The sequence below is a fragment of the Lygodium microphyllum genome, chromosome 19 (genome assembly GCF_053477565.2).
Source record: "Lygodium microphyllum isolate KBCC chromosome 19, Lygodium_microphyllum_v1.1.10, whole genome shotgun sequence".
Lineage (NCBI taxonomy): Eukaryota > Viridiplantae > Streptophyta > Polypodiopsida > Schizaeales > Lygodiaceae > Lygodium > Lygodium microphyllum.
Window position 1 is genome coordinate 36,673,523 of NC_141153.1, and position 26,660 is coordinate 36,700,182.

General features: G+C 42.0%; 1 protein-coding gene across 4 annotated transcripts; it reads left to right on the plus strand.

The window, feature by feature from the left end:
• Positions 1-26,660, plus strand: LOC148019751 (uncharacterized). Of its 4 annotated transcripts, XR_015694868.1 has the most exons (10): positions 1-353; positions 463-569; positions 683-897; positions 1,259-1,474; positions 1,666-1,806; positions 1,888-5,973; positions 6,687-6,889; positions 6,978-7,019; positions 20,310-20,523; positions 26,237-26,660. XR_015694868.1 is itself a non-coding variant. In XM_087699902.1 (9 exons), exons 3-9 carry the CDS (start codon positions 691-693, stop codon positions 26,355-26,357), a joined length of 5,016 nt encoding a protein of 1,671 aa, XP_087556028.1. In that variant the 5' UTR covers positions 3-353; positions 463-569; positions 683-690; the 3' UTR covers positions 26,358-26,660. The 4 variants fall into 4 exon arrangements, 2 of the variants coding, with proteins under 2 accessions (XP_087556028.1, XP_087556029.1); XR_015694869.1 differs by lacking the exon at positions 6,978-7,019; XM_087699902.1 differs by lacking the exon at positions 20,310-20,523 and having other exon boundaries at positions 3-353.

The following is a 26,660-nucleotide window of genomic DNA, read 5'->3' on the forward strand; positions in this document are numbered from 1 at the left end:
CTAGATAATTCTTCTGCACTCGTTTTGATATTTTCTTTGCTTGGATTCTTCTTCCGACCCGGGGATAACCTAAAAAGCCTAGCGCGCAGGAAAACAGAAACAGCAGAAGCAAGACACACAGGCAGCTGCTCCAGCAGACGAGTCGAGCTCTGGCCTCGCAGCTCTGCGAGCCTCCCGCGCCTGTCTCCATCTCCATCTTTCCATCCTCAGACCTCTTACTTGTCTCTGCGCTACTTTCCAAAACAGAAATCTGCAGCCTTGCTACGGTTTTCCAGTTTCTAACGGTGCTTTGCGCACAATTTCTGACCCCTCAGGGCTCGCTGAAGATTTCTATCGACTCGCCATACCTTGGGGTAAGGCCCCTTGGCCGAGCTGCTGTCTTAATCGCATTCACGAACTTGCATCAGGCGTTCTTTTCTCCTCTCATAAGGCTCACCGACTCGACTCGCCGGCATTTTGCAGGGACCTCTTTTGTTTGAGCGTGCAGTCATAGAAGAGATGAAAACGAGCTTCGCATATATATTTCCGTGAGAGACCTTCCTTCTTGAAGTTCAAGAAGATCTTCTGAGGTGCAGTAAACTTTTAGGTTTCTTGCAATTCTATCTAAGAGCTGTTCCCAAGAATATTTCTTTTTCGACAATTGCTCTCAGATTTGCCCTTCCGTATGGCCTCTATTGCATAGGTCGCAAGATGGGGTTTGATCCCGAGTGTATACTGCAGCCGGAGATAGTCCCTGGCGAGTACTATTGTCCCCTCTGCAGGCAGCTTGTTCATCCTGCAGATGTTCAACAGACATTATGCGGTCACCTGTTTTGCAAACCCTGCGTTCTTTACATAATTGGAACAACTAGATGTTGTCCTTACGAGAACCACCCTATCAATGAAGGGGACCCTAAGGTACTGCAGCTTACTGCTGTCTTGAATGTTGCACCTCCCTTGTTTCGGTCTTTTTCTGTAGTAGAACATTCCTTGCTCCAACTAGGATGATTGCTGTGACACACTAAAGGAATGCTAGTTGTGAAGAACTGCAAGCATGGGCTTTGAGCTGCATGAATTCAGTGTGCTAGAATTTCAAACCTCAGCACTTTTGTTGGTTTGTGCAATTCCTAAATTTTTTCACATGGTTGCTTTTTGAAAATTTCTACCTGCTTTAATCTCACAGTTATAGTACCTAGTATTTGCAACTATAGTCAAGTAGCTTAAGATAAATTTTTCTTTGTATTTTGATATTGTTGATGTGTGCTATGCTATTGTGCAGAACTTGCAGGAGACAAACCCAACAGTCTATGAAGCCCTTGGTCACATTGGTGTGCGATGCTTATTTTTCAAAAGTGGGTGTGTCTGGCAAGGTCAACTCACTGAGTCTGCAACACACTGCGCAAGCTGTGCATATGGAAATTCTCCTGTCTATTGCAACCGTTGTGGGGTGCAGATCTTACACCGCCAAGTCCAAGAGCATGCTCAGACCTGCACGGTGAGTTCTGGTGCTGAAGTGGGATTTGTTATTATAAGCTTGTATTTTGTTATAAGCTTGTAATCCAGAGATGGTTGCAAGTATTGCTACATTAAGGATTTAACTAGAGCATTCCATATTAGTTGGTTGGTGCTGTACTCAGACTTGTTACTAATCACTTTCCATAATGTTGTTTTTGACCCTTGTGGCAGGGAACAGTGGCACAACCTCAGCCTCAGCTGCAAGCCCAACCGCAGGCACAGGCACAACAAGTGGCAGCAACCCAGCCCCAGGCCCAGGCCCAACCCCAGATGCAGGCGCATGTGCAGCCCCAGCCCCAGCCCCAGCCACAGGTATAGACCTGGTAATGTGACCACAACTCAATGGTGAAATGATTGCCAAACATCTAATCCAGGATGAATTTCTTGGTATAGGGTGCAATGCAGCAGTTTCCAGCTGCTCAAGGGCCTGGCATACAACTGCAGCAACCTCCAGTTACCCAACTGCCTGGTCAAGAGCAGCCTCAATCTGCTGTACAACAGCAAAGCGCTCCTGCAGCTGATCAGTGGTATCAACAGCAGTATCAGCAGTACTATCAACAGTATGAACAATATCAGCAGTACCAGCAATATGAACAATATCAACAAATGCAGATTCAGCAGCAGCAAGCTTCACAGCAGCAGATGCCAGGTGCAACACCACAGCCATATCTACAAACTCCTCAGCCATTTCCTGTGCAGGAACACGTTGTTCAACAACCCAATATGCAGCCCCATCAGCCTATAGTACAGCAACCACATCCCCAAGCCTTTCAACCACAGCCTCAGCTTCAGCAGCCGCATCAGCCCCAGCCTCAGCCCCATCCTCAGCCTCAACATCCTCAGCAGCACCTTATCCAACAGCCTCACCCACAGCAACCTCACCCTCAGCAGCTCCACCCCCAGCTTCCTCAGCAGCTTCATGCTCAACCCCATCCCCAACCCCATCCCCAGCAGTTCCAACCTCCGCATTACCAACCTCAGCCTCAGCTGCATGGCATTCCACAGCATCCCCCCCATCAGCAGCCACCTCATTTCCAGCCACAGTTTCCCCAGCCCCATCCACATCAGCCCCATGTTCAACCACACCCCCAGCAACCTCTTCCCCAGCAGCCTCATCCCCAGCAGCCTCTTCAACAGCAGCCGATGCCTATTCAACAGCAAGCTTACCCACATTCTCTTCAGCCTCAGTTTCCACAACAGCATCAACCCCATCCTCAAATGCAGCACTCCCAAATGCAACAACAGATAGCACCGCATCACATTGGCCCTCAACATCAGCAACATATGCTGCCCACTCATCAGTTGCAGCAGCCACCTCCTTGGGAGCACCAACAACCGCAACCACAGATGATTGCTCAGGGTCAAATGATTCCTTCTGCACCTTCTCATCAAGGTCAACCACATGGGTTTCAGCAACCTCTACAGCCCCGACCGGCTGGCACTCCACATGGCCCTCCCCACCAGCAAATGCAGCCACCACCTCAGTCTGTACGGCCAGGTTTACATCCATCTGCCAATCAAAATGCGCCTGGAGTGCCTGGGCAACCCGCGCCTGTGAAATCAGGGCCAGTGCTCATGCAAACTACAAATGGTCCTGCTAGGAATCAGGGGCTTCCACCTGCTCAACTTGCTGACAAGGCTATTGGTGGACAACTTGCAAGTAACCCATCTCAGCAGCCAACTGTATCAGTTCCAGTCCAACAGGAATCTAAGGTAAGTCAAGCACCACCTGTTGATAGTGAGGTCAAAGAATCCATAAAGCCTGTGGTTTCAGCTGCTGTGGACTCTGGATCTACACCTAGCAAAGCTCAGACTCAAAATGCGGAGTCACAATCTGAAACTGCCAAGCAGAATGTTTCTGAGCCTGCACTGTCTGAGGCAGGGGATACCGAAATCAAGGCTTCATCCTCTTCTGCTGAGACCGAACAGCAGCAAGTTGCAGTGCCACCAAAGACATCACAAGATGTTAAAGAGGAGGAATCACAGCCTAAGCGACAGTCGTCCCCAAGTCAGCTAGAGGCACCATTGTCACCCAAAAAGGGGGCTCTGCAAGTTCAATCTTCTTCACCCAAGCAGATATCTCCAAAGGTGTCATCACATTCTCAACAGCAGGAGGTGCCCAAACCAATGCAGCAGTTTCAGACGACTCCTCAGATCCAACAGAACTTCAACCCTCCCCTAATGCATCAACCCATTCAACAATCGCAGCAGAATCTTCAAATGCAGCCGAATCTTCAAATGCAGCAGAATCTTCAAATGCAGCAGAATCCTCCACAAATGTTGCAAAATCCTCATGTACTGCAAAATGCTCATGTCCAGCCTCAAGTTCATAATCTGCATCAATTGCACCAACAGATGCCTCGGCCCAATCATCTCCAAGTACAGCATGAGTCTTCCGGACACGGCCCATATCCGATACTTCATCAGTCTCCAAAGCAAAGGAAAGCCCCCGATTTTCTGGGTCCCCAAATGAACATGCCACAAGTAGGTGGTCCTCCTAGGCCACGAGCTCCTCTCCAACCCCAGCATCCCGCAGCCCCTTTCCACCCTATGCCTAATCCACATCAAATGATTCCCCAGCATTTACCGACTGAAGCTTTACCAGGAAAGCAGTCACAATGGCGTCCTGGGAATTTCCCCCTTGAACCTCAGTCACCTGTTACCTCACGAGCACCATCTCCATTTGCACCATTGCTGTTAAATGGTTTGCCTCCAAAGGGATTTGTAGACAATCAAGCTTTCATGCCTCCACCTCCACCACCTCCTCAGATGGATGGTCTAAGACCAATGTCAGTAGATCACAATAGACATTTGATGGAACAGATTGCTGCATTTGAGAATGAGACCAGAGGTGGGAAGCCTACGGAAAGTGATAAGTCACTAGGAGGGAGACCCGAAGATTCATATCTTGCTGACATACACAAGAGATCTTTGATCAGACCAGAGCCACCATTTCATCAGCCAAGCTTGCGAGATATGAGTCCTCCGAGAGCTCCTTCAGAAATTTTGTCGCGGTATCCACCACCCAATGCCTCCAATTCTTATAACTTACCTCCATCAAAGATACCACCTCATCCGTTTATGGGACCTTTTCCAGCTGATGTAGAAGTTGGGCCACGCTCTGGAATGCCCCCTGAAATTGCTGCTGGCCGTGAATTTCCTCCAAGGTCAGGGATTGCTCCTGATGTTACTGGGGGCCGTGACTTCCCACCAAGGTCTGGTATTTCTGAATTCTCAGCTGGTCGTGATTTTCCACCAAGATCTAGCGTTCCCTCTGAATTAGCAGCAGGTCGAGATTTTACACCAAGATCAAGAATACCATCAGAATTTCCTACTGGTCCAGACTTTTCAGAGTTTTTGTCTCATCGACAGACGGTCGATTTTAGTGGTCGGCCTTCTTTGGAAGATATGGGCATGCGATCCAGTTTCTCCATGGATGCAGCAGTTCATCAGAAGTTTCCACCAGAGCCTTTTCGTCATAGCTCTGACATTGGACCTCGATCAGGATATTCTTCTGATTTGCATATGCGAAGGTCTCCCCCACCTGACATGAGCTCTCGTCCTCCATTCCATCTTGATACTGACTCCAGGTCCAAGTTCTCTATGGATTTTGATTCTCGGCCTCCTTTTTCCCTGGATAATGATACCCGTACTAGGTTCCCTGATTTAGATCGGAGGCCTGGGTTCCAGCTGGACAGTGATTCTCATTCAAAGTTTTCATCTGATATTGAGTCAAGGCCACCTTTTCGATTTGATGCTGATTCACGTTCAAGGTTTCCTGCAGACCCTGAACCTCGTTCTGGGTCACATCTGGACATGGAACACAGGTCTCAGTTTTCTTTGGAGCGGGAGCCCAGGCTTAGACTTCATTCAGACTTAGAGCCAAGGCCCAACTTTGAATCAAGATCCAACTTTGAGTCCAGATCCAACTTTGATTCCAGAAGTAGCTTCTCTCTAGAGGAAAGAACTCGGCCTGGATTTTCTTCAGACTTGGGGTTGCAATCCCGATTCTCCTCAGATTTTATGAGTGGACGGCCTGAAGGACTTGGATTACATTCTGATGTCTTGGGGGCACGTGCAGATTCTTCCCGGAGTAGGCCTGATTCCATTTCATTCGCGCACAGCCCTGGAAGAGAACCCACAAGTATTCATTCTAGACGCGAGACAGGCTTCAGTTCTGGCTGGAGGGAACCTGTTGGACTTTCAGGACTTGACTCTTTACATGGTGGGCCACCACTGCATTCTGGAGCAGAAGCTGGGCGTGACATGCTCAGATTTGAGGATGCTCGAATAAAGGGGTTGGATCTACATTCAAATCCTCTGTTGCATGATTCGATGAATCAAGGAAGACCTTTCCACCACAGTGGACGCCCCCACCATTTGGGTGGTCCAGGGCCTGGATTTCCGCACATGCCACCAGCTTTTCCCTTGCATAGGCCTCCTCATGGATTTTTGAATGGTGGTCCATTTTTCAAGCCGGTGAGTCTTATCATTTCTAGTTCCTGGAAGTTTCTAGTGTTCCCTCTTGTTTTGTCTGAAGCTGCAAAACAAAAATTTGATGTAATAAGTACTACTGTTGATGTTATTGCTTTAAGCTGGGCTCTTTTTGTTAAACTGGTTTTGAAGCATAGGCAGCACTGCACTTGGCTGCACGTTGAGCACCTTAAAGTTGATTTCAAAATTGGAGGTAGGACGTTTCTTGTGGTTTTAAAACGTGGGATCTTGTGCCTTGCGTTTTGTATCCGGTCCCACCCTTTAGAAAATGCATTCATAGAAGATATTGTTTCAAATCATGGGAATAATTCTCTACATTATTGGAAGTTTTTAATGTTTTGCTATCCATGACAGGAACCTTACATAATTATTTTTTCTTTAACCATGTCATCTTGTGCCATGCGTTTTGTATCCTGTCCCACCCTTCAGAAAATGCATTCATTGAGGATATTACTTCAAATCATGGGAATGATGCTCTACATTATCAGTAGTTTTTTATGCTTTGGTATCCATGACAGGAAGCATGCATAAATTATTTTTGCTTTAACCAGGGTAGATATTAATGTTGCTACATTATCAATTTATCCACCATTAAGCTGGCCTGTGTAATGGAAGAACTTCATTCAATTTAGAGAATGTTTTGTGAGGATCAAGCTATGTTGATGTGATGTTTCTACATTTGTGTTTTGGTGCTGTAGGGACCATTCAATGATGAGACAGAGCCTGTTGATACTGGAAGGAAAAGGAAACAGGGTGGAAGCTCTGTTTGGTGTCGTATTTGCAAAATTGATTGTTTCAGTGTCAAAGGGTTGGAAGATCATTCTCAAACTGAGGAGCACCGAAAGAAGTCCCTAGAGATTGTCATGAGCATCAAAGAAGACACTGCAAAAAAATTGAAGCAGTAAGTAACTGTTGTGAACTGCACAAAAGTTTTAGAAATTTTGTTTTGTTTTTGGTCTCTCACCCGAAGTTGCTCCAATGATGATTAGCAATTGCTCAGGGGACTCCCGGAGGTTTTCTGTCCGATCCAGGTGCTCTGAAAACACCCTCTCCTTTTGTTGTGAATGTTAGGACTTGTACTCCTGCCTTTTCCACCATTCCCCGCCCTAGCTATTCTTTTCTGCCTCCAAAATTATGGAGTCTGTTTTGAGTTTTCTGTTCATTTTCTGTTCATTTTCTGTTTCCAATCTGGTCCTACAAGAAGTTCTTGGCTCGTTTTCATTTGGTAGAAATACTCAGAGTAGCAGCTTTATTTATAAGAGGGCTGCTTGGAAAGATTACCAACAAATAAGAATAAGGCTGTCAAGGTCTGTAAGAGTGATTTGATAGTAGTAGAGGTTTGACTCCATAGCAGGATTGAACAAAAGGGATGATAAAATCTCGATGTTATGTCAGTAAATGATTTTGGGTTCAAGAGGAAGTTTGATATTGCAAGTTTAGAAGAAGGTAAGGCTTCGGGTTTCCCCTGCTCTTCAAACCCCAAGCAGTTTGTTATCTTTAGAAAATGGCACCTAATGACCATTTTCTGCATTCATCTTCCCTTCGTCAAGTTATATAAGCAATAACTATTGCACATTATAAGCAGCTGTAAGGAGCTGTAGGTAATGGGACGCTTTGAATGGAGTAAAATTTAAATTGAGGTTTAAAAGGAATCTGTGCTGTTATAGATTGATTCAGGAAACAAGGTCACATGGTAAGCTTGTGTCTTGCTTTTCTAATATGGCAGTTGAGCCAAATTGATTCTTTTTTTGGGTTGGGGGAGTGCGAGGAAGAAATTTGTCTGCTGTTCCACTGGAGGGGCTTCCGCATATAGTCTGGGTTCTTGATGTTACTATTCGGCTCCTCCCTCTTGATGAGGGCTGATATGTAAGACCAACTCTTTACCAAGTATGTATGTTTAAGCAAACTGCTTGAGATATGCTAACTTCTCTGGACAGGCAACCTTTTTCGTAAAGTGGCTCGTTCTCATGAAAGTTTTGGGGGATTGCTTGTGATTGCCAAATATATGCAGCTTGTTATTTTGATGATTCCAATCAGTTGCTGTATATATTTGACAATGCTAGGTACACTATCACATTGCACTGTCTGGTTATGCAGTGTGGTCCATTCTCCGAATTTCATGCGTGGCAATCTTGTGTCATGCCTTTGAAAGATGGCAACTAAGCCTTTTTCTTTTTCTGCTTTTGGGGGGGGGGGGGCAAGGAAGGAACTCATCTATGGTACCACTGGAGGGGTTTCTACATATAATCTGGGTTCTTGATGTTAAAACAGTTGGCTCTCCTCTCTTGGTCAGGGCTGATGTATAAGACTGACTCTTTACCAAGTTTGCATGTTTAAGCAGCAAACTGCTTGAATTATGCTAACTTCTCTGGACAGGAAAGCTGTTTGATGGACCGACTTGTTCTCAAGGTTTGTTTTCTCCTTTTTTGGGGGGGCGATTGCTTATGATTGTCAAATATATGCAGCCTGTTCTTTTGATGACCACAAAAAGTTGCTGTACCTATTCAACACCTTTAGGGACACTGTCATGGAGGAATTGCACTGTCTGCTTAGGCAGTATGGCCCATCTTATGAATTTCAAGTGACTCAGAGTCGGATTGGATGAGCTGGACCTGTTTAGCAGTTGTGTTGTCTGCTAGTGGCCAGTGTAAACAGTTATGAGGGTCCATCTTGTTGTTAGTTCAATCTCTTCCACTGGATTCATTGTGTCAGAATCTAATGACTTGCTCAGTTTGGCACACAAAATGTCATGATGAATAGTCCCAATTTAGTATCTTGTGCTATCGGAATTTGTTAAAGGTCCATTTAAGAAGTTAAGGCTCATCTTTGTAGATCCCTCCATTAATGGACTAAGTTTGACCTGCCATAGTTGATAGCCACTTATTCATAGCCGGCATCCTTGTACTAGCCCTGCTACCTTCTTTTATTACCCTGAAGGAGCTACTCAATTGTCCAGATCCAGCACCTTTGTGCTAGCTGTGCCACCTGCTTCTAAGTTCTTTGAAGGAGTTGCTCGAAACGGTTGTCAACACAGACTCTCAAAGCAGCATGCCCTCTATGGGAAAGGGGTTGTGACATTAGCTGTTTTGAAAGCTGTTTTGTAGCTGTCCATATGATGTCTTTGCTGTTATATGATGGTCCTTGACTTTTTAGTAACTCACTTGGTACTAGCATCAAATTATTTTGAATAGGGGTCATGCCTTTATGGTGAAATGGAACACAGAAAGGGGCTGGTGTATTCAGTCCATTAAAATGCACATCTGATATCGTCTGAAGGCTTCCAACACAGTTGGGGGAGGTGAAAGCTTTTTGGCTGAGCTTCTATTTCTTCAGATGTTAAGTACTGCCAGATCTGGAGTCTTTTTTTTCTATTCCAAGATTGTTTACTGATGTTAATTATAATAAGATCTGATGGATGTGTCTTGTATCTTATGTTATATCCCCTCTTAGGAGAAAAATAATAATCAGATTCCCGTGTTTAGAGAGGTTAACCTAGACAAAAATGCCTGGTGCTTAGCTTCCTGCCCTTTTGACTTGCAGTGAGCAATTCATGTTAGAGTGTAAGGTCTGCATCGGGCTAGATGGCTTCTGGCTTCTATCTTCCAAATAAATTTGTTTTTCTGCTAAGAAGGGCTTATTATCCTAGCAATGGTTTTGGCCATGTCAGAGATCTTTGGAATAGGCTAAATAGAAGACCAATGGGTCATTTTCACCTTGTATATTGACATCCTAAATATTAGGCTCTATGTTTCGGTAATTTTAAAACTGCAGTGGAAACTTAGTTCTTTCCTTTTTCAGATAGCAATATTTTGAGAACAGATATTTGGCTGGCCTTATTTGTTATAAATCTTTTTGTGAGCCTTGGCTTACTATATTGCTCACATCATTTTTTATGTGAGCCTTAATCCTTTTGAAACCATCCCTCTCTTGGGCTGGAATAACCTTTTTGTTAGCTACCAGATGCAATGAGAACCGTTGATACTGATTTGCAAAATTTAGTGAAGCATTTTACAATTTGCTGTCATGCAAATATATAGCCATGAGACTTGCAAGAAAGATTCCTTTTATGGTGCCTGGGGCTGCAGTCATTCAGGCAGAAGAAATGGTAATCTGAAGGCTGTCTCTGTGGGGTCTGTTTAGGGTGTTGGCTCTTGTTACTCACCTCGAGCCTGGTTTTGATAGATGTGTGTTTTACTGGTGAAATGTTTTAGTTGATATGTACAGGTAGACAATGTCCTATTTTTGGGGTGTGACCAATTGATATCCAGATGTCAAAAGCATCGTTTCATACTTACAGCTGTGTGGAGTTGAGACTGCATTCTGTCAATGGAATGAAGGCCCTAAAGTCTCAAATCGAAAAGATTTAACATAGAAACAGAAATACAACTGGCTCCTAATGAATTCTGGTGACCTGTCTGTAGGAGGTATACGTCCACTAATGTGCTGTACCTTGAACAGCCAGTTGTCAGTATATTAACCTTTGTATGGATGGTGCTGGCAACTGCTTGTTTTCTGTCACTCCGAGGACAAGGTAATTTCTGGACATTTTGAAGAGTTGAAGGTAGATGATGTACCATGAGATCAAAAGACTATCCAATTGGCTCCCTGAACCTAGCAGTGACCTGCTACACTGAAATTTACAGCTGAACTGTTAAGTGATGACTTATTCTTAGAGCTGACATTTGCAGGTCCACTGTTGGCAACCCTTCTCCTTTCTATATCTGTAAATTTGAATAGGGGCATATTGATGTGCTAATGTGACAAATTGAGATATACAGTGGTGAAAGCTTCTATTGAATTTGACTACATGACAAACAATTGAATTTGACTACATGACAAACAAGGGAGAGGAAGCACTGATGGGATAGTAATTGGACAAACTTGTTTCTTTCTCATTCTTATTTGCTGAGGTGAAGATTTGGATGGATAATCCTCCTATTATTTTGGCTTGTATAGACTAAGATGGTGGTGGATAACGTTTTGTAGTTGATCTACAATCAGAGGAAAGCTTTGCATCATTTCAAGGCAACCTCTATTGGCATTGGATTTTACTAAATATAGATGAGTGCTTCTCTTGGTAGTGGTCTAGATCCAAGGTGTGAAGACTTTCATTGCCTTCCTAGAGACACTTTGTCAAAACGAAGCTTTGTATTTTTGGGCTAAGTTTTGAGGTAATCCTTGTATTGTATTGCATAATTTCCAAAGTCTTTAGCTGTATACCCCCCCCTAAACTACTACAACCCAAACCCTCTGCTGGATCCAAAAAAACCATTCATTTGAGTCTATTCCTCACAACAAGGTGGCAAGGTATTGTCATGGGTGGATAAGGAGATAGTTATGAGGGACTAGACAATGGACATCCCCTACATAAGGATGCACCTTGGTAAGTTAAACTTCAAAGTTGCCATAATTGAGTCAAGGGGACACAATGTCCATCCCTTCAAAAATGTGAGGCTCATTTACACGAGGCACTTTTCATATCCACATTTAACCTACAATTGTCATATTTTCTCATTGAAACACTTTATGAAGTTATATCCCACAACAACTTTGCTATTATTTATTCGTGGGCTTAAGGACTTAAACACATGCTCCCTTATTGGGAAGACAAAGGGGATAATTAAGTAGTTAAGGATGCACCTTGTTAAGTTAAACTTCAAAGTTGCCATAATTGAGTCGAGGGGGCACAATGTCCATACCTTTGAAGTGTGAGGCTCCACATTCAACCCACAATTATCGTATTTTCTCATTGAAACACTTTATGAAATTATATTTCACAACAGCTTTGCTATTATTTATTCTTGGGCTTAAGACCTTAAACGCATGCTTCCTTATTTGGGACGACAAAGGGGATAATTATGTAGTGTTCACATGGGCTTCTCTCGTCACACAAGCACATCCAACTAGAGGTAGAAACACATGTAACCCACTTGTGTGCACACAAATTGACGTTTTCAAAGTTGAAAATGTGTTTTTTGTTTATAGATCTATAGGGGAGTAAACATAAACTTACAACACACACTATTCAATTCAGCAAAGAAAACAAATGTGTAGAGGATGAGAGCTAGCGTGCTCTTGCACAATAGATGAACACTAGATCGGCCCTCAAGGTGAGCTCCCCTTGCAATATTTCTTTATTATTAAAGATGACGCTTTATTTGAATCACTTGTGACTCGCTCATGGGATCAAGGTGGCTATCACAAACCAATACTCTTTTTGCTAATGATTAACCTCGTGCTTGGCTCTTAAATGGATTAGATTTACTCAAATTGCTATGTTCTCAATTGCTCTCACCAACCTTGATCAATGAGCTTTGAAATTGTTTGAAGTTAAGCATATAGAGTTGCAATCACTCCATTGTTGACCAACATGACATTGTGCATCCATGGGCTCTCATTGCTGCCACATTGCAATCAATGAGGAATTCTCAAGAATCTTAGTTTTACACCATTTCTAAAAGTTGAATGAGGCCTCAACCTTGATTTTCCAATAAGCTTAGAGCTTTGCCCTAACCAATGTACCTTCAACTTCCATTCACTATCAAATTGAAGTAATTCATATTTGTAAACTTGTTTATAATGCCTAATCTTTGGCATGCATTTACCCTAAGATTGGATGCTGAATTTAATGGTTTTAGTGTCTGGAAAATTAGATAACCATGCCTAAATACATGCTTATTGAGCTTTGCTCTAACCAATGTACCTTCAACTTCCATTCACTATCAAATTAAAGTAATTCATATTTGTAAACTTATTTATAATGCCTAATCTTTGGCATGCTTTTGCCCTAAGATTGGATGCTGAATTTAATGTTTTCAATGGCTGGAAAATTAGATCAGCATGCTTGAATACATTTGCCCTAATGTTTGCTCCAAATTTTCAATGATTTGGTGACCCAAAACAAGGGGCAAATTGGGTGTTTTGGTTGTCTTTATCAGGCTATTCCACACGAAAAAATGATTGTTTTTTGCATGTTGCAAAATAGAGCTTGCACAACTTGAGAGAGAAGAAAGAAAAGGATTTTTGGTTGTCCAGCACCTTAGGATAGCCACAGAACACATTGCTCTTCTTGTCCATTGCGAAAATTAGCAAGTATGGATATCCTTTTGTTGCTATAGCTTTCCAAACTTGGGCTGTTTCAAAAATATGAGAGAAGGGTACCAAAAGTGGATGCAACAATGAAAGCATAAACAGACGTGAAAAAAAATGTTGAACGCAAGACAAAAGAGAAAACATGGAAGAACACTCTGCAAAGAAGAGAACTCAAGAATGCTCGGGTATACCAAACATGAGACAATTATGTACAATAGTGATTCATTGGCTGTGTGGGCATTGGCACTAACTTCCTCTCTCCAATAGAACCTCCAGGTGATGAATGAAGAATATGGAGGAGGAGCTTGATATATATAGGCTAGAATGCCCTAAATGGGAGCAAGTCAAGTAGTAATAAATGCCAAAATAAGCATCATACTAACCACTAAAAATTGCCTAAATACTTGAGTATTGCTTCATATAGTCTAGACTCACACATGAGGTCACTAGATTGCTAACACCCTCTCTTAGATCATGGGTGATCTAATACAATACAATGATGCAATGATAACGACTCATCATAGTCCATACAACAAAGATTGCTAGAATAGAACCATGGATACCCAAGAAGTGGGTGATTGAGCCACCTCCAAGTTGCGTTGGAGAGAACTTGAGGTTGATGTCGACTGTACCAGCCCCTGTAAAATGGAGAAGAATCATGGCATTGCTCCATGTTTGTCATCAATGCCTCGCAATAGCATAAATCATAATCTTGATAAAAGTGCCTTTGCCTCGCCTTTAGCCAAGACCGCTAAAGTGTCCTCTCATGTGAGCTTAAACGGGGTGCCAATCCCTCCCTTTGTCAAGTAACAACCCATCGATAGCCCATCATAAACTTGGAAGTTGATTTTAGCTTCAAGATTTCAAAACTTACTAGACTTCAGTTGATGCATCATGGAAGTCTCTCTTTGAAACTTGTGCACATGTATAAAATCATAGATGAGGCTCATCTATCCCACCTCACCACCCTCTCACACTTCCTCTTTGGCATTGGAGAGGCATGAAGGATGACCACGACACTTGCACTAGAAAGCAAGAGGGGCTGCTGTTGCTGCTTCTCCTTTTGCTTACTCGAAGCCACTAATTGCTTGCAATCCTTGCCCAAATGTCCCTTCTCACCATAGTGATAAACTGGGCCTTTGACTTCTTCCTATCACCCCTCTCTAAAGTTGCAAAGGCCTCAATGGAGCCCCCATACTAGGATGGAAGCTGCTCCTATTACTGCAAAGATGTCTCATGCTCTGCAGCATGGAGAACAAACGGATAAAGCTCACTGGCATTGATGACATCTAGGCTTGCAAAGCATCGGCCACTCCATCAAACTCCAAAGGGAGCTTGTAGCACAATCCCCACAAGATGAGCCCCTTGAAGGGCAGACTGCATGTGTTGAAGCTGATCTTGTACCTATGTGACACGAAGTAAGAATGACTAAATGGTGTCCTTCGGCTTGAACTTCAGCTATTGGAGTTATCCATAAAGAATGATGGCATGCATGGTCGAAGGGCTCGTACAACATTTGAAGCTTCACCCAAATCTTAGAAGAAGTTGTGTAAGAGGTGATTGCCAGAAGAACTTCTTTGGAGATATAGTGAAGAAGCATAGAATAGGCACGGGTATCATGAGCACCCCATGTGAGAAGAAGTCACGTAAGAGGTGATTGCTAGAAGAACTTCTTTGGATAGGCACGGTAATCATCAACACCCCATGTGAGCACAACTTCATCATAGTTGAAATCAGTTGGAAGAGGAGTGGGACATATTGGGACATTCCGGATGCTCAAAAGTGCCAGAAACAACGTACCGTAATTGCTTTTGTACAAACCATGCTTTCATAACAGCATTCTATGTTACGTAATTAGGGCCATGAAGTTTATCATCAATAGAGCAGCAGGGAGGAGCTGTCCATAAAGAGTGACTGCATGCATGGTGGAATGTGCCTTATACAACATTTGAATCTTTGCCCAAATCTTAAGAAGTCTTGCAAGAGGTAATTGTCGGAAGAACTTCTTTGGAGATGTAGCAAAGAGCAAAATAGGCATGGACATCATCAACATCCCATGTGAGCACAATTTCTTCATAGTTGTCCTCATTGAAATCAGTTGGAAGAGGAGTGGGATGCTCACGATTCTTAAAAGTGCGAGAAACAAAGTAACATAACTGCTTTTGCACAAACCATGCTTTCATAGCAGCATTCCATGTTAGATAATGAGGGCCTTGAAGTTTGCCATCAGTAGAGTTGTAGGAAGGAGCCATTTGGAGAGGATAGAAAGAGAAAATAAAGGAAAGAAGAGGAGGATAGAGAGAGAGTATAGCCACCAACATCATAGATTGCACTAAACAAAGTTCACATGTAGTATACATAAGCCAATCACAAAAGACACAATACTGAAATCACAAAAATCTGTATGAAACCAGCCAGAAGATGTTGCTTAGCACTGCACCAACAGCAGTTGCTGAAAACACAGGTATATTGATTAAAAGATAGCAGTTGCCAGCAAGTCAAGAGTCACTTGGGATAGTAGGAGGGAAGTAGACTGCAAACGCAGATGGGGAAGTGCAAAACACATGCTGGTGGTGGCACATTAAATGCTGTAAAGGCAGATGTGGAGGGCAGGGGCCACTTGATTAGTAGAGGGTAGAAGAGGACTTGTAATCAGTAGAACATAGCAGCAAGGGCGCAGATCCTGAAATCTGATACCATATCAGAGGTGGAAGTAGCAATGGAAGCATGAATAGATGCTTAAATAAATTGCTAATCACAAGACAAAAGAGAAAACATAGAAGAATACTACAATGCTTGTGAAATGGAATCCATATACCAAACACGAGACAATCATGTACAATACTGAATCATTGGCTGCTTGGGCACTGGCGTTGGCTCCCTCTCTCTAATAGAACCTCCAAGTAATGGATGAAGAATGTGGAGGAAGAGCCTAACATATATAGGCCAAAAGAATGCTATAAATAGCAGCAGGTCAGCCAGCAATAAATGCCAAAATAAGCATCATAACTAGCCTCTACAAAATGCCTAAATACCTCTCTAACAAAGGGGTGAGGCAGAGAGCCCCAAATAGCCAAGACCAAGTTTCCAATGGATAACCAGCTGCACCTTATGAGGGCTAATTAATGACTTGATCATTAATCATAAGTGGACTGCTCATTGGACTAAACTTTGAGCTTAAGGCTTGCTTAATAATTGAAGTGCCCTAAGTGAGCTGTTTACTTGGCGAAACTTTCAATTTAATGAAAGTTTCACTTGCATCTCGTTCCTTTTGTCTTGTCCTTGCACCATGTAGCATGTCCCCTTGTTCCCCACATACTCGGTTTCAAGTCCTTTATTGCCGGTGCTATGGTTACCTTGCTAAGAGCTAAGGGTAGTAGAACTAGAGTTCATTGCAATTAAATCATTAAGCCTATTTCTCATTCTAGTGACACAAGTGTATTATCATGCATGTATGATCACACATGCACACAAACATATGGCTCCAACACACTCTTCAAGGAATAAGGGTGTCCCCCATATGGGTTCAACTTTGCATTTGTTGGTTGCAATTGTGATCGCCTTTTAGGTTGCAAGAATGTTGTAATCAAAGCCCTCATCTATTAGTGTAGTAGTCATAAGGGTTCTACCTGCGGTGAGGTAAAGACAAACATATGTAGACGAGATAATGGGTTCATCATCCATTTTGAGACTTAATGTACAAATATCAAACTAATTAGATCGGGATAAATTTTTGTGCCTTGCCATTTAAATACCTAGTCCATCTAGATCCTTGCGTTGTCCTTGTTCCTTGGTTGTGAAGCTACCGAACTAAGCTTTCATGTGCATGAATTATGAGTGATCATGTTATTGGGTAGAAATATTGTTACCTATTCATTTCACGTGATTGAGTTGAAGAAGAGAAGTACGGTACATTTAAGCATAGTAACTTGAAACAGCCATTTTCTAGATTGCTGTCCTAGTCTTATCCAATCCTCGTACCTTCCCAATCCCATCCCCATGTTAAAGCCCCCTCTTATGATAATAGGGGATGGCAAATTTTTTTCTTGCACCCATTCCCATCCGTGTCCCCAAAACCCGTCCCACCTTATGTCCTTGGACCAACATCAAATAGGTATGTGAAACTTTAGTAAGATATTTGCTTTACTTTGGTTCTGATATCGGTTGTTCACTATCATAGTTGTTTTAAGGACCAATCAATTCGGAGGCTTAGTTGTGTGTTTTTTTGAACAATTATATATTTGGATTCCACTATCCTTGAAAGTACTTAGAGACTCCTGGTAAATCTTGAACAAGGTGCAAGCTTGTAATATTTTGGCCTGGGGAATAAAAAAGGAACAGAAATAGTTTCTGATTATAATATTGATTCTTCTATTCAAGATGAGTTAGAAGGCCCAAGCTCTATCATGGAAATGGGATTCTAGTTTTTGACTTTGAAAAGAAGGGATTAGGAGGAATGTGAAGAAAGTTATTGGATGGGAGAGTACATTACTGAAATACAGCATATTTGCTCTTTTTTTGCTACATTAAGCTTCATGTTCTCTTCTGTGACTTGTTGGGAATTCATGTAGAACTGTGTGCGCTTTATCCTGCCTAGAAAAGAGAGTATGTAAGAAGAATTGCCGTAAGGCATGTTCACACGGTTTAAAGCTTCTTACTCTGACTTTAGCGGAAGTAAGTCACTGTTTTGTTCTAATACAATCTTGCCACAAGCTTTACCTAGAAAAGATAACAAGGTTTACACCTTCACAACACACCTATTCTACAAAAAGTGGTGTTGAATGACTGTTCCATAAGTAAACACATTTTCTTAGGTCTGGATTAAATAAAACAAGGAGAACAGGAGGGACAAGCAGGTTTCGACCTTTCTTCAATGGATCTCAGTGGATGGGTGCTTGCTTGGACAATGTCTATGATATATATATTTTTTACAAGTTTGGAGAATTATTTTCCTATTTAAAAGGCTACAGCACTTGAGTAACCATTTAGCCATTAGGTGGAGATGCCCTATGAGCAATGGCTGCTTGGCCAATATCCTTAGGCCTTCTTCCACCTTTGACGAGTCGTTTGTCCAAGTTGGATGAACAGCTGGGACACTATTAATTAGTAGGGTCACATGTGGAGATCTGTCACAGCTTATATGACCAACAATGCTTTCAACTCTTGTTTGGGTGTGGCTTGTCATCATGGGAACTACCGACAACCAGTGCAAGGTACATTACACTGGATATCCTCAGCTTCAGCCTTGGTTCCATTTTGCATGTGAAGACCTTTTACAGTCTCGATAGAAGTGACTTTCTCAACTGCATTTGAACCAAAGTGCTGGGCTAGTGTAACAAATGTTATGAAGATCCATCTCAGATGGAATGAAAATTCTATGGCCCAAATGCTGTGAGATATTTGGAGACAACACACTTCTTGTGCTTAGATTTTCTGTACTCAACCTCATGCAAAGAGGAGACAAAGAGGAAGGAGAATCCTATGAAAGGCACTTGGTTAAAGGTTGGACATGGTAGCGTCCTACCAAGATGAAGACGAATCTTTAGTGAACAAGAGTAACTAGTTCATTGGCATGCCTGGATTATGATCTCTGTGAGAACTGAGGCTTTGATGATGGAAAATGAAGAAGAAAAGTGAATGAAAACCAAAGCCGTTGCAATGAAGCATATTTATTTGCAGCTGAGTTCCCCAAGGGTGAATTGATCAAGACCCTAGATTCTTCTGTGATATTCCGTAAGTATGCACTATGAGGAAGGATGGTATTGCTACTGAACTGACTCAGATCCTAGAATCTTTCCTCATATTCCAAATCTTACTCAAAATAAGTCGGACTTCTAAGTTCGCACTTTGAGGAAGGATAATATTGCTTCTAGTTTGAAGCTCAACAAGGTGTTGCCACGAACGTCATTAAAATGCTCATAAGGCTTCAGCCACTAGCCATGATTGGTCTAAAGGCAAGCTCTATGATCATGATGTTCCAATATTGAAGTTGGGATCTGGGCATATGGAGCTTCCACAGTGATAGGTCATCAGGGCAGATGCTGGCACGTATAACCCTGGGTTTTGCTGTGATCTTTAAACTTTGTTCGAGAGGATGCAACATCTAAAGCCCCAAATCCTCAGCATCTCCATAGCTCAAGCAGCGCATTTACGTAAGTATATATATATGCGTGTGCTTGATTGCCAAGGAACATGTTTGCAAATGTGAGTTACTGATCCTAACCTTGTCTCTCGAGGCCTGGGTTGACGTGGACTGGCATATTGGCTCTTACCCATTATAGCTGCTTGAACATATTAGAGCTGTGTTGTTAATGATACGTGTGGTAGATGCAATGTTGGTGTCCTTGTAAGTCGTGTTTGACTCAACTCCACCATCCAGCACAGCTGCTGTTTTTGGAGCGATCCTCCGAGACAGAAATCAGCATCCAAGTGTCTGTATGCAATGGTAGGCCAACTCAGCAAAATTACAGGAGAGCATAATAATTTGTTGCTTCTCACCAACATTTCTCCCATGAGGCCTGAATGGATGTGGGCTGTTACATTGATTCTTACTCATTGCAGCTGCTCGTACATATCAGAGCTGTGTTATAGACGCTACGTATGGTAGATGCAATATGGATTTTTACCTTGTATGCCTTGTAAGTAGTGATTGACTCTAATATCCAATATAGCTGCCTTTTTTTGAGCCAACATACTTGTTGGGTGTACTTAATCCTTAGCTCAAAGATCTGATGTGTGCTACTTTAGGTATAGTGCATTTTCCTTAGGTGCAGTACTCTTTGAGTACATTGCTGCTTTATATAAATGACATTTGTACTGCTATTTTGGCATCCAAAGCTTGTTGCAGTGTAGTAGTTGCCCTGTAGCAAATCTGTCATTCACACCAATATATACTTCACACCTATGCTCTCTCCATGCTATGCCTCAAGAGACCAAACTTTTCTGAAAATGAAGCCCTCAATGTCCAACACCTTTGCAAGATGGATCATGCACTAGGTTTTCTTTATTAAAGCTATGTGGTGAAAGGAGTGAGCACATCCACTGTGTACTATAAGGTGTAACTAGTATATGCTGTCTACTTAAATAAATGTGAACTATTTTCAAGCAATGAGCAATTCTCCTAAAAAATGGTAATGCTTTAGTGTACTTTGATGTAATGTTTGTGGGCCATCACTCTTGAGAATGGATGCCTTCACTAACTGTGTGCCACAAGGTACACTTACAACTAGCTTGCAGATGCACCAAGGTTGCAAGAGTTTGAAGATCCGCTTGTATCAACTTAGCTCTGGATTTGAGCAGCTTGCCATACTCCTCATCTTTCCGTCCTCGTGGACTTGAGACGTTGTTTCTTGACATTTTCGTTATTTTGGCCTTTGGTGTTGGATTTTGCTTATCTAACCGCATTGGCTTCTTCATTGTTGAACGCGACTTCATTGTTATTGGGTAAGTTTGACAGATTTGAGCTTGGTTGTAGATTCTTTTTCTGTGAGAGTATCTTTCTGGCAAGCGGTCGTTGCTCAAGTATGTCATATTGTACAATTTTAAGTTTAAAGCATAAGTAGCACGATAATTTTTTGACCACATAACTAGCCTGTCATCAGTAGTTTGACTATGAGCTGACTAAGCTGTTAGTTAGGCTGGCTTGACGCTTTAGGAACTCTTGATTTTTGGGCTGATGGGGGTACTTAGGCCTTCCTTTTTCTATGATCTAGGTCTAGACAGCTGTTTCTACTGCTCCTACTTGTAGATCGATATGTAAGATCAACTTTTCTTTAGGGTGGATAACACGATGAAGCTAACAATTGGGGCAAATCAATATAGCAGCAAGACTCCCTATGCTGAGATTGCATCACTACTTTGGAAGCACCGGATGAAGTGGCAAAGTATCTTAGACAAAGCTTTGTGAAAGAAACATGAACCAGTGAAGCTGGAGAGAATCAATCTCACAAGAGGACTTTCCGGATTGTCAACATACCTATTGTGAGGGGGTACAAACTTTTCCTACATGAAAGAGAGGTGGTATGCTGCCGAATTCCTCGCATGTACCTTGTGAGCCTCTCATTTAACTAGCCTGCTCTTATTATTTATACTCTGCTGTCCTCTTTTTGTGAGCTTGGGTTGTGCATCTCTCCTCTCTCCTATTATCCTGCTTATGAGAATATATGCTTCTATTGCAAAGCTGACCTTTGCACAGATCTGAATACAAACTTGCACACCAATGTAAATGGTTCTTGACACCTGCATTTGCCTATGGTCCAGTGCATGTCATGCCTGCGTACATTCTTTTCATGCGTGGAGCAAAATGTCCAGTTGGCCCCCAGATGCGTTGCAAAGCTGAAATTGGCACAGATCTGAACACAAACCTGAAGACACTAAAAGGAAATTTAACATTTCAGACTCCAGAGTGTAAATGTTGTTTGATACATGTTACCCAACAAATGTGAGGGCAGGAGGTTTTATGCATTCTGAATTTGAGATTTGTAACTTTTGAAATAGATGCGCATTGCTACAGGATTATAGGACCAAATACACGATCACAGGTTTGTGTCGAAAATTCGAGTCCACTTACATAACATCAATCATCTGCAAAGATTCATCAAGTCTGAGCAAGTGAATACTGGTCAAATATAAAAATTTGGGACAAGTTTGCAGCTGATTAGTACAGTTTCTGCCTTGCTCAAATAAGTTAAATCATGTGCGTCATTAGGGTGGACAATTGTACAAAAGCAGGGCTTTGTAAATTGAACAGAGGGGTTTGTACTACGACTATCCTGTGGTTATGCCTGTCCATATACTCCATTAAGCCCAATGTACTAGTAATGTGTATAGAAGTCCTATGAAGAGAATGATGGACCATGCTGCCCTACAGCCTAAAATATTGGGGGGGGGGGGAAAGTGTACCTGTGGGAATTTGTCTTTGAATCAACATTCTGCTAAGCTACCAAATTTGTTTCTTGCTCATGTCTATTAGATGAGTTTGCTAAGCATCGGTGGTTGAACCCAGAAATTCTCATATGCATTATTGATTGTATTCCGATTACCTCTAGCTTAGCTCTTCCTGTGAGGGCCAATGCTGCAGACGTTAAACTGCCAGTTGTTACCACTGAAGCCTCTCATGGTGTTGCTTACTGCTCCATACTTCCTCTAGTGCTGGTGATGCTAGCTTTAGCTGCCTCTTGTTGATCCTGAACCCTCCTGGTTTGATGCCTTTTAAGGTTTGCCCACTGCCCGATTGCTTCAAGCTGAGCCTGAAGGCATATCTGATGTGAACTTTACTGTCTGCTTTTCCTACCATTGCTTCAAGTGGAGTGAAGGCATCTTTAATGAAGTTTACTTCATTATTCAGAGCCATCTTGTGTGTACCTTATGATACGAAATCTGAACTTTCGGTTTTGTACTTTTTTGCTTCATTTTCAGTCATTCCTGGTCCACACTTATGATAGGAGATCTGAGCTTTAGGTTTTGTACCTTCTTTTTCTTGATTCACATCTGGTTATAAGCCAGGCTTTCTTGTCATATACTTCTATGCAAGATAACTACTTGGTAGAGTGAAGTCTTCTCAGCTTATACAGTTGATAAGCCTCATTTCAATTGAGTTGTCTAAGCAAGTGGATCCACAAGAATGCCTGTGAGATTCTTGGCTGTATTTCTGTAAGGTTTGTGGCATAGTCAAACTGAGCACGTGCCAGGGAGATTCTGTCTCAAACTTTACTTGGAAGATTTGTTTTGCTCTGGTTTCAGCCACAATTTCCTGATAGTCATTTGTTGTTGGGATTTGTTGGATGGACTTTGTGGATGTGCTATCATCTTGTGTCAATTTCATATTGCTTTTTCCTTTCAGATCATTTGAATCAGTATCAATCATCACTGGGTTCCCTTCTGCTGGTTTGGCACCCATAAAAAAATTGTTGTTTGACATAAAGCGTTGAAAATTGGGTCACTTAATCTGGCTTTAGGTGTGAATCAGTAAATGAGAACATTACCATGTAAATGAACCTGCTTTGATATTTTGCATTTGCAGCTCTCTGTATGGATGTACTTTTGCATGCTAGTATTGAAATACTCACTGAGCTGGTGAATGGACAAAAGCAATGCTATTCGTATGCATGGTATTATCTATGACTGGCGAACTGCAAGTGCAATGTGCCATCGTGATCTATAGCAGTACTCTTGTCTGTAATACTATGTGTTCTAAACTGCAGCATCTTTAACAAACACTGGAGCCTTCTGTGCTTGACTTTATTAGTCATTGAGATTGCTTTTATGTACTTGCCATCATGTATTTGCTTGCTTAAGAGGGATATTGTCGGCAAGTCATGTCAAGGTAGTCATCTATCTTCACCTTGAAATAAAAAAACTTGTGTGTGACCTACACAACTTGAAACCTGTTAAGGCGCTTTTTGAGGTGGTAGCAGAGGTCAGTTCAGGGTATTGAAATGTGTAACCTGTGCATGGGCTCCAGTCACTTTTAAGATAATCCTATACTACTGTGTTGGGATTGGAATGGGTTATGTTTATGCTCCATTTATGTTTATACAATGGGTTGCCTGTTAGGGATGGCAATGGCTCAGACCTAGGAAAGGAAGTAGCTAAGGACAGTAATCTATGGTGCATAGTAAGCAAATTATCAAGAAATTCAATGAATGAGTGAATGCTCTAAGGGCAAGCAATCTCATTTAAATCAAATAATAAGGAAAAATTCGAAGAAGAAAGGTAAGCAAGCTCCAAAATAGTAAAAGTGATGCGCAATATTCTTAATGGAGATTAGGAAATGGCAGAACTCAAACCGAAACAGTATGTATGACCCCAAGGAAATAGAGTTTCCATATTTTTGGCTTAGGAAATGTGGTTTCCTCTGCCTATCTCAACAACTTCCCTGTTTCTTGCAGTCATTTAATGTCATCAGTCTGGCCTGTTTGTTGATTTGTTTTCCTTGCAAGTGTCATGAGCTGGTTGCTGAGTTGATGGCTTGCGTTTGGGATGTGCTATGCAGACTGACTGAAGTAGTAGTGCTCGTTTTGATGGCTCTAACGAGAATGCCAATTCGATTTATGAGATTGGTGGGGTTACTTAGAATTAGGAAGTGAAGTATACATCCATGACCTGTATCTAGGTGTAAAAGTGATTTATGTCACAGTAAGTGGTTTAAGGTTATCAAACAATTACTGATATCTCATGGAGAAGCACTTCTTATAGGTAGCTAGCTATTTCAACCATATGAGTTTTCCAATTCAGGGAAAGTCAAAGGCAAAGGAGGCAGCTGGGATATCTATCTATTTGAGGAAGTGTGGTTGAGTGAATGGGCTTGGTTTTTAAAGAAAATTGTATCCAGATATTTCAACTATATCAGCTACCTAAAAGATTCGAGGACAAAGGTGAATGAGGCAGCAGAGGATATTACATCTTGGAGGAAGCTCTTGGGCAAATGGTGACAGTGAGTATTTTGATGGAAAAGGATAAGAGGATGTAATTACATGTTCATTGTAGGAATGTGACTAGACTCTTGACATTGGAACAAATATTAAAGCTGCAGAGCTGCTTTCAGGAGTTCAGCAGGTGCAAATTGTTGACTCCTACACATCAGCATGGCAAGCATGCATCCGAAGTTTACATTTATTGTGGCTAAATAACAATCACTACAATTCACTCCTCTGCTCTAGCATTGTTCTTAGTTATTGTTTTGTGCATCAAACAGTTCTCTGATATTCGTGATGCATGCATTCTCTCTTGGGAGCATGGGAAGTCTTATAGATTTGTTCTTAGAGGACATGAAGTTGCTGTTTTTATGCTACAAATTTTAGCTGCCTTAAGGATTGTTGGGTGTAGTCATTTCTATCTCAGTTAGAGGTCCTCACACCTTGTTAGGTTTTGAATACCAACCAATGTTTGGTAAGATAATGCCTGCTATAATGGTCTAGGGGCATGTGGCAGGGATAAGACTCAAAGTGGTAGTGTATGTTTGGGTTTTCAAGCTACAGCACGCATTTTGAGAGTGCTGAAATTGCCTTCTTACAAAATGGCACTCAGGTCCAACCTTATCCGTCCAGAATCCATGGTCTGTTCAGGGTATTACTACTTTCGCGAAACAGGGTGAACTGCAGTTTAGTATATGTGAACTGCTGCGCTGAGCTTGGTTACTCTCTGGTGTTTTCCTGCCTTAGTCTTATAAGGCAGCTGGGAAGACCCGTGATAAGGCCAATATGTTGGCCAATTCTGGTTGTGGTAGTGGCTAATGATGTGCTAACATGCAGATGTAAGGTGATAAGCTGTTGAATCCTGCTGATCAGCTGGAGCAATTATAAACATCCCAGTGAACTTCAAGGGAAGAGCAGAAGAAACAGATTCCAGGGCAACTCTTTGAGCCCTAACTGCAGCCCTAGCTTCTTCTCTTTTAATGTACTCCAGTTAGCAACTATTTGGCTGTCTATTAAATCCGACCAACTATAGAAGCTTTCAGCTTGGAAGCTGTGGACAAGGTTAATGTTGTCCGCCTCTTCTGCATGTTTGTTCAGGTTAAGGATGAGCTAAGATGATATGTATTGGTTGAATCCTCAGTAGGTTCAAGGACAAGGATCTTAAGGTCCCATCATTCTATTTTGGCAAACCCATGGATAAACCTGACAAGTTGTGTCTTTGACCTCTCTGAATTCAATCTGTGACTTTTCCCTGTGCTTTTATGTTGTTTCAGTCAAGTAAGTGTGTGCGAATTTGTAATTGTTGCCCTATTGTTTGTTGAGAATTGTTTCAAACCCATTGCCTTTTTGTTTCCATTACGCTTATGTTGCTCAACTGGTGTTCCTACCTATATTGGGCAACATGCAAGCCTGGAATGTGCTGAATATTCCAGGGGTTTGGCTAGAACCTGATCATGACACTCCACAGGCAGACACTCTATCCTTGCCATCTCTTTGGTATATTGGTATAGCTGAAGATGTTTATAGTACAAGCAAAAAACCTTTCCCTTAGTAATTTGGCCTTACTGCTGTTCTGTAGTGAGCCTTTGTGCAATTTTAGATTGAACAGGCCTGACTTAGACTGACAAGGTCCACTGGCCACTTCGGTTTTCCAGTTCACTAGTCTTGATCAAATTAGTGAGGGTGAAAGATCTTTTAAGACAGTCAAAATTTGATTCACCTTTTCTCCTTTCAATTTGCAGTGACAGCTCTCATGAAGACACGAAGGAATCTCCCAAAGGAAGCCCGGAAAAAGGTGACAAGTCAGTCAAATCAGATTCTGACGATGAAGACGATGAAGATGCTGGCTCGGAATCAGATTAAGTGCCTCATTGAGACAGTGATGGTTTTGTGATTGGAAAAGAAATGGCAAGCAATGAGTAAGTTGGGGAATATACAAATCCTTTTGGTGAGTGAAAGAAATGGGAAGTCCTTGCTGGAAGCAGTGGCAGCTTAATGAGCTGAAAGAAATGGCAAGAAATTAGGGGATTAGATATATCTTTGCCTGAGTGAGTTTTAAGTATTTCAACTGAGTGTACGCAGTAGTTTTTATGGAAGTTGCTGCCATGCAAGTTATTATACTGTTTATGTAATTTTTGAATTATCTAATTCTCTTTTTTGATCTGA